We start from the raw sequence: 7,500 nt of genomic DNA, 5'->3' as shown, positions 1-7,500 counted from the left end.
CAGCCGAAGGATAACGACGCCAGCTGTAGGCGTGCTTAAATGGTTGTTCAGTCTGTGAGTGCAAGCTGCAAGTGAAAATTTGTCATAAGCCTTATTTCGCGATAAATTGTAGACTTTTACAATTGAAGCATCAGAAACGGTGTCTTTTAAGGTAGTCGCAGTCCCAAACTCATAGGATCACAGCCAACTTATCGATCCCTTCCTGACAAAAAAGGATAAATACTAAATTCCAATGGTAAATAACTGATTCAGCATCTATGACAAGAATATCTTATTATTATAGTAGTGAATTTGTTCTGTCGTAAAGTTTCTGAGATATGTAACTCGCCCCACCTTGTGATTACAAAGAGACTAATATTTTATCACCCGACTTTCTGGAATGATTATGCAAATGTTTCTGGGTATGATGGAGAGAAAAGATGAAAGTGCTTTTTCGTTGTTCTACTATACTCTACGAGGCAAATTTTATTGGAATCCTAAAGTGACTAAGAAGAAATTTTTTCCACATTAAACGTTCAATGCAAACGAGAAAATTCAAGATACAGGATATAGACTGCAAAACGTAGCTTTAAAGTTTACATCACTGCAGAACTGTGAGCGTTTTGTTTCTTATAGTTCGACTTATAGTTTAATAACACACAATACTAACCTACAATGGAAAGTAAACTACTAAAAGTACTCTACGGAATACTTCGCCGTTTACCGAATTGCTTATCACTAACTGTTTCATTGGAAAAATGTAACGTTGTTCACGTTTTTGTTTCATGATTTGTAAGATTTCAACAAAATAACTCTTTAAAAAGCAATTGAAAAGCTATTGGTGGTTTGGTAGACTGATCGATGAACACAACGCTAGGATGAGGCTTGCGGTTCTTCGGTCCTACGAACCAAAAAACGACTTATTCTTCGATTTTTTTGGATAAAACGTTCGAAAATAGTTTTTTGTCAACGTCACGTGCTAGTGTTAGCTGTTGAAGAGCATTCTAGGTGAAGTTTTCGAACAACAATTTCCTTTGCGGGTTGCTAAAAAGGGCATGATTTACCATATTCGGCCTTTTTTCGGTTTTTTATTGGCGATAGCATTTTTTGCCAGCCTTTAAAAAGATAAAAACAGAGTTTGAGGGTTTTGCTCAAAAGCATGCTATTGGTATTAATTTAAAAAGTAGTAGCAAACATTCGAACAATCCTAAGGAACCAGATGCAGAAGTTTTGTGTTTTGTGATGGTTTGAACACCGACTTTGTTTCATACTGAAGTTTTCATACTGTTTTTTAGTGTTGTTGTTTAATCATTGTAGGATTTTAGTAAATCACAAAACAGTTATGTTGTTTCGGTTTGGGAAAAAAATTACGAGCAAACGTACACATCACATAAATTTTTTTATGCTGATACTTGCGAATATTGATAGTGATTGATACGAATATTGATTATGTTTGATTTGTGCCGATACTGTGCCACGAGCAGCATTTTAAGATATTTTGTGTATTAGTTGTTATATAATAGCAACAATAGGAACAAAGGATGGAATAAAAATGATGGATTGTAACTTCTATTGATTGAGTTTGGAAAGTTGATGGGTTCTTCAAATGAGCTGTCAAAACCTTTATTACGTTAATTTTAAATCATTTCAATACTACTTACTTACTTACTTACTTACTTACTTATCCGGCGCTACAACCGATGAGCGGACTTGGCATGCCAATATTTCAATATTAACATTTGAAATTAATTTCTTCTCATTTGTGCATTGAACTTTGAATTAAATGTAAACATGTGAATTTCAGCAACGTCAATACTCAGCTAGTCAGCTACTAAAAGTTTTCATAGTGTCATCCTAATAGATGGACTTAATTTACCGAATTAACGAATGTACCCATCATAGCAAATGATTTTTAATACCTTCCTGAATCCTGAATTGCTTATCGTTGCGTTGTATGTTTATGTTTATGACATTCCAGGATGAAATGCGCATGCGTTACATGTGCACTATTAATACTGCATTTTAACGTATGTTGTTGGTTTAATTTTTTATTTAAGAAGCACAAGCAGTTCTAGTCGAACTTGCTAATGTTTTAGACTGAAAATCGAAGAAGCCGCTTGCGTGAAAGTGATTCTCCCTGATTGATTACGCCATTCATAAATAGAAGGTGGTAAATTGTCTACCAAGGGTATGATTAATATCTATTTGTCCGATAGTTATTGGCTTTTCCAATAGACTATTAGACATTGAATAGTGATTAAATGAAAATGAAGATTTATTTTAACAGAAAGGAATCCCTGAACTAATTGTTCTAGAAGAAAAAACACCAATGATACAATTTTGAATTATTCACTGCGCATGTCATATATGACGTCATTCTGCATGGGATTGACAATATTGCGGATTGTGTCCCCATGGAAACTAACGGTAGAGCTATACATTTAGACTAAGATCTGGGTACCTAATGCAATAGACGTATTAAATCTATCGATATATATTGAAGATAAAGAACAGCCGTTGATGTTTCACAATTGACGGTTTTGATAATTCCAATTATTATTCTAAGTATATTATTGCATAGAAATGCTAGTATGAATATTCAATACATTATACGAAAAATTAACATTATTAAATGATACTAGACGTAACTTATTTAAAAAAGTATGTCCCGGAAAGTTTGTTTCCTCATTAGACAATACATATTTTCAATTTAATTTTTAGATTTTAAGATTTTGTAGACAATTTTTTTTATGTACACGATGAAATATCATCAAGTATAAACATTTTTCTTACAGGAATTTCTTGCGTCATAACCAACATGGCGCCGAACATACATCTGTGATCTGAGGAACGAAATTCATAAGCCTCATGTAAGAAATCTCTTTATCTGCGAGAGAAAATCTTCCATTTCTAATCGGATAGTAGTTATTGAAAGACGTATATTAGAAAAACTATCTTAACATTGGGGCCCTTAATTAATTCATCTACAAGGTTCACAACTCATCTTAAGAAAAGACCAACGTGTTCGATTTTATTTTACTACAGAATTTCATTAATATTTTATTTTTCACAGGCCTTGGATCACTAGGGTTCCTACTTTGGGCCATCTGGACAATGACCGAGGACTCCGACACCATATCTGAGGAAGAACGTAGTTTGTTCCGTCCTTTTACTCGTGAATCATTACAAGCTATAGAAGCGCGGATAGCTGATGAGGAAGCTAAGCAGCGAGAATTGGAAAGAAAGCGGGCTGAGGGAGAGGTAAATTTATTGTTTAGTTATTTTAGTAGGATACATCCCAACGCTTTCAAATTGCTTTTATTCACTTTCATTCATGTCTTCCCATTGCTGTACTTTATGTAATCCGTTGTCGATACTCTATGGTATTCTAAACCATGTGATAAACTTTTCAAATAAATTTGTTGTTTTTTTCTTCTAATTATAATTATAAACCTTTTTTTGTTAATTTTTACTGCTATCGTAATTACTACCACATTGCCCATACAAACAAATACTGATTGTTATGAGATAATTGGAGAAAATAGCATCATTGTGAACATAATTCTACTTTCTATTCTCTCATTTACCTTTACATGTTTAGTGTCTATTATTAAATGATATGCTTTACTATATGTACATACATATTGTTGCGCGGAAATGTTTAATTGAAAATGAAAGTATCCCGTTTGGTAAAGTAATTTATGGGTACATTTTTATTTCATACACTGTATACTTATATTTTATTTACGAGAGTACAACAGGGATACCAAGGAGTTTTAATTAATTTTTTAACGTATTTTTCATTCAAGAGTCACGAAATATTTTCATTGACACAATTTAAACCACTTTTCGCTCCTATAATTCTTAGTATTTGTTTTACTATTAGACTTAAATCGAATCAATAGGAAAATATTTCCACTGTTAATTACGAGTGAAGGCGCTGAATCGTAAGGCATTCTATTTGATAAAGGCAATCTGATAGAATACGAATGATTAACCTTGATGACTGATTGATTGACAAGATTGATGTTATGATAGATTGTATCGTACAAACATAATGAAACGGTTCATTCTAATATTCCAAATTTTGTCTGCATAAAATGTCGAATTGGTGTTGATTTGCGGTGCGGTGCGCCTAATTTTACAAAACGATTGCAAAGAGAGAAATTGTAGAGTGACATTCAATCTGCATTACCATTTAACATGTCATTTATCCCACAATTTGCTCCAACAACACCCACGCTTGGAATATTGCTAACAATTTCCCATCACAATCACCAATCTGCAAATAGCTATTGCAAGAGAAATTGTGCAAATAATGCATTGCAATAGTAACACTAATACTACTATCACTTTTTTACAGAGTGATTTTGGTCGGAAGAAAAAGAAAAAAGAAGTAAGATTTTGTTTTAAAATATTCAGCGAGCAAAAGCAATCATCAATATGCCTTTGACTTATGTACATATATAAATAAATATATATATATATATACTTATTTCATTTGATTTTGTTTGTTAAAATCACTAGGTCATATTAAATAGTTATTATTTTCTTAGCGTGACGTGCTGTGGCATATTTAGATGCACTCACAACATATATTTTTACTACTTACACTTTTGAACTTTGCCATTCTATTCCGCTTTTATAGCTAATATTTGCTGTCATTATTAACAGGAATCGTTGTTATTATACACCGTGTCCAATATATTCTCATACACTTTTTTGATGGACGATTTTGGTATGTTTACAGAACCTAGTTCAAATATCAATATTTTTTTCTCAAATTGTGGCATTTACTTAATATTTTGGCAGTTGAATTGATCTGTTTTATGCTGGGGCTTTAATTTTAGTAACCATGAAACAATTACGTGTCTATAAAAAATGATGTTGGATAAGGAGCGTCCAAGCTCTATTTTCGAACCCTTGAAGTATCTTGGAATCAAGCTCGATTTCGTATATCTAACCATTAAAAGATAGCTTGAGACTTCCTCTTTGAATTACAAAAAAAGATCGGGGCGAAAGCGGTCGGCTAGTACTGATCAAGTAATCAAGTAGTAAGTGATCAAGACCGTTCGGGAACCTATCCGACGTTATCCTCAACGTTCGACACGAAAAATGGCTACAGATTTGAAGGTTTTGATATCAACAACGTATAACTTTTTTTAAATAGGAGCTAGAATATAATGCTTATGAAAAATGGAAAGTTTACGGAATTTTGGAAGCTATCCAACAAAAATAAATGATACAGCTACTCTTCTTGTATCGCGGCACGCTGGTCACGACTTGTGTTCTATGATGAAAAGCTATTTGTTATAGAGCACAGTTGTGGTGTCCAAAATGAAAGATTGTGGTCCAAAAACATTAAGGATGTAACAGATAACCAAAAAAAAACATCCCCAGGTTTTCAACATGCGACTAGTGTGATCGTTTAGGGTGGTATTCGCCGGCACGGCAAATTATCCCCATTTTTTATCGAAAAAGGCGGATTAATTTACCCAACGTCTTATAAAAGATATCTTATGAAGAAAATAGTGAAATCTAGTGTTGAACGATTATGCGGGAACGAAAATTATGCATGTTCCAGCATGATGAAGCGCTCTTGGAGGACCAATTTCGGTTCAAAACTAATGCAGGGACAATTTAACAAGATTTTAAAAGAAGAATGAATGTCCTGCCAGTTCACCAGATCTTAACCTACTGGACTTTATCGTTTGTTTATATAATTATTGAACCTAAAAAAACAAAAATTGTCTATTTTTATTCAGTTTGAAGCAACGATCCCAAAAAAATGGGCGGAAATGTCTATGAAAGTCGTCCGTGCCACGTGCATTGCACTTTATAAGCGATTGGAGCTCGTAAAAAAGGATGGGAGGAGGGGTAAATCCGAAACATATTTTTTAATTAACAAGTATAAGTTTCTCTTTAAAAAAACACTCTGATCATAGAAAATGGTCCAGCCGTTAAGAAAATATAAATGATTAGATTTGTATGAGAATATATTGGACACGGTGTACATTCAGTTTATACGGAAAGAATCGTTATATGTTCGCTATTAAGTGTTAAATCTAATTATGTTTCATTCTCAACTTTTTATCACTAGAATATAGTTTTAATTTAAACAAAAACAGAAATTTTCAATTTTACTGTTTGGCAGGCTGTATGCAATTGCTCCAGTATTCAAATATTAGAGTTTTCCTATTTAATTTCTTTAGGTACGAAATATTTATGTTTACTTACACAATAACGCCCAGATCGAGCGTCACTTAAGTAGCAGTAACTCCTTTTATTACCGTCCACCGGCGTTGACTATTTTTCGACACATAATGTTCCTGCATGGCTTGTGGGTTTTCTATAACATTATTACTTATTACATTTCACGGCTGTGTTGTTTGTTCGTTTTCCCAATAGCTACATTTTAGGGGGGGTTCGGTATTTACATTTTTTTGTGACACATTTTTTTTAACATTTTTCCCCGAATGCCGATCCTTTTATGAATATTGTGTATATTTTTTGGATCTATCGAAGCAAAACTGTCAAAGTTATAGATTTTTGAAAATCCGCGTTTCATACTGGGCTCCATGCGGCTATCTTCTTTGAAGCACGTTTCCTAAAATCAACGTTTTCAAAGTCGATGCCCATCGTAGCGTAAAAACTACTGGTCCGATTGATTTGGAATTTTTAACATACAGTATGCAAAAAAACTTTATCCACCCCTTGCAAGTAACTTACATTTTGACTGATTTATCATGAATGAGGGTTTCCATTTGTATTGCTTAAAAATTTGTATCACATATCAATAGTTTTGTATTTTATTCTTCTTTACTATGCTTTTTACATACCTTGAAACATTTTGAAAAATACCTCCTAGAAACAAAGATATTACAAAAACAGTGGAGCAAAAGTACGAAAAGCACGTAAAAAATGTTAGAAAATCGAAAAATTGGAATATCAACAAAAACTTGACGGGGCTCTCTGTGTAAACTTATAATCTATCAAAAGAATATCGATTTGTATTTTTCTGATGACCCATCCCGCAGCTACGATGGACATCGGAAAACGTGCCTTTTTGAAAATACACCTTCCTAAATTTGATGCCGTGCATGAAGTTTTTAATAAATCTTCTCCAAAATAGTACTAAATATTCTTCAAAAGTTGTAGTTTAATATGCCATTCACTTGAAAAAATAAAGTTGATTGGTTGCGTCACAAAAAATCGTCAAAAATAATCCTTGGTTTGGGCCAGCAATTACCGAAGTCCCCCTTGAAGCGATCCATACACACTTAATATTATACATCACTTGTTGCATGCATCCCCAGTATATTAACCATCGGTGCTCGAGATTAAAAAGTAATTTTTAGAAGCGTAAAAATATAACGTCAATATAAATAATATATGATATTAGGCGTGTATGGGCCGGCCCCGGCTGTATGCTTCGCCTTTTTTTAAATATTTGATTATCAATTATGTGTGCTTACACTCTAACGAACAATACAGATCTTACTTTTTCTGTCAAGCAGAGAT

The 7,500-nt window shown here is 33.3% G+C and overlaps 1 protein-coding gene across 26 annotated transcripts in view; it reads left to right on the top strand.

The window, feature by feature from the left end:
- LOC126577028 (sodium channel protein para) overlaps positions 1–7,500 on the top strand; it is a 43,534-nt gene that overhangs the window by 253 nt on the left and 35,781 nt on the right. For 16 of the 26 annotated variants that reach the window (XM_050238413.1, XM_050238407.1, XM_050238416.1 and 13 more), the window contains exons 1-5: positions 1–54; positions 135–235; positions 2,775–2,849; positions 3,053–3,240; positions 4,343–4,375. The exon at positions 1–54 is cut by the window's left edge and continues 253 nt beyond it. In XM_050238413.1, the coding sequence (XP_050094370.1) occupies positions 3,094–3,240; positions 4,343–4,375 (180 nt within the window). In that variant the 5' untranslated portion in view covers positions 1–54; positions 135–235; positions 2,775–2,849; positions 3,053–3,093. The remainder of the gene's footprint in view (positions 55–134; positions 236–2,774; positions 2,850–3,052; positions 3,241–4,342; positions 4,376–7,500) is intronic. The other 10 variants (XM_050238419.1, XM_050238417.1, XM_050238412.1 and 7 more) reach the window with 1 other exon arrangement.

This window comes from Anopheles aquasalis, chromosome 3 (assembly GCF_943734665.1).
Source record: "Anopheles aquasalis chromosome 3, idAnoAquaMG_Q_19, whole genome shotgun sequence".
Lineage (NCBI taxonomy): Eukaryota > Metazoa > Arthropoda > Insecta > Diptera > Culicidae > Anopheles > Anopheles aquasalis.
The sequence above is the reverse complement of the archived record's forward strand: the minus strand, read 5'-3'. Positions and strand labels throughout refer to the sequence as shown.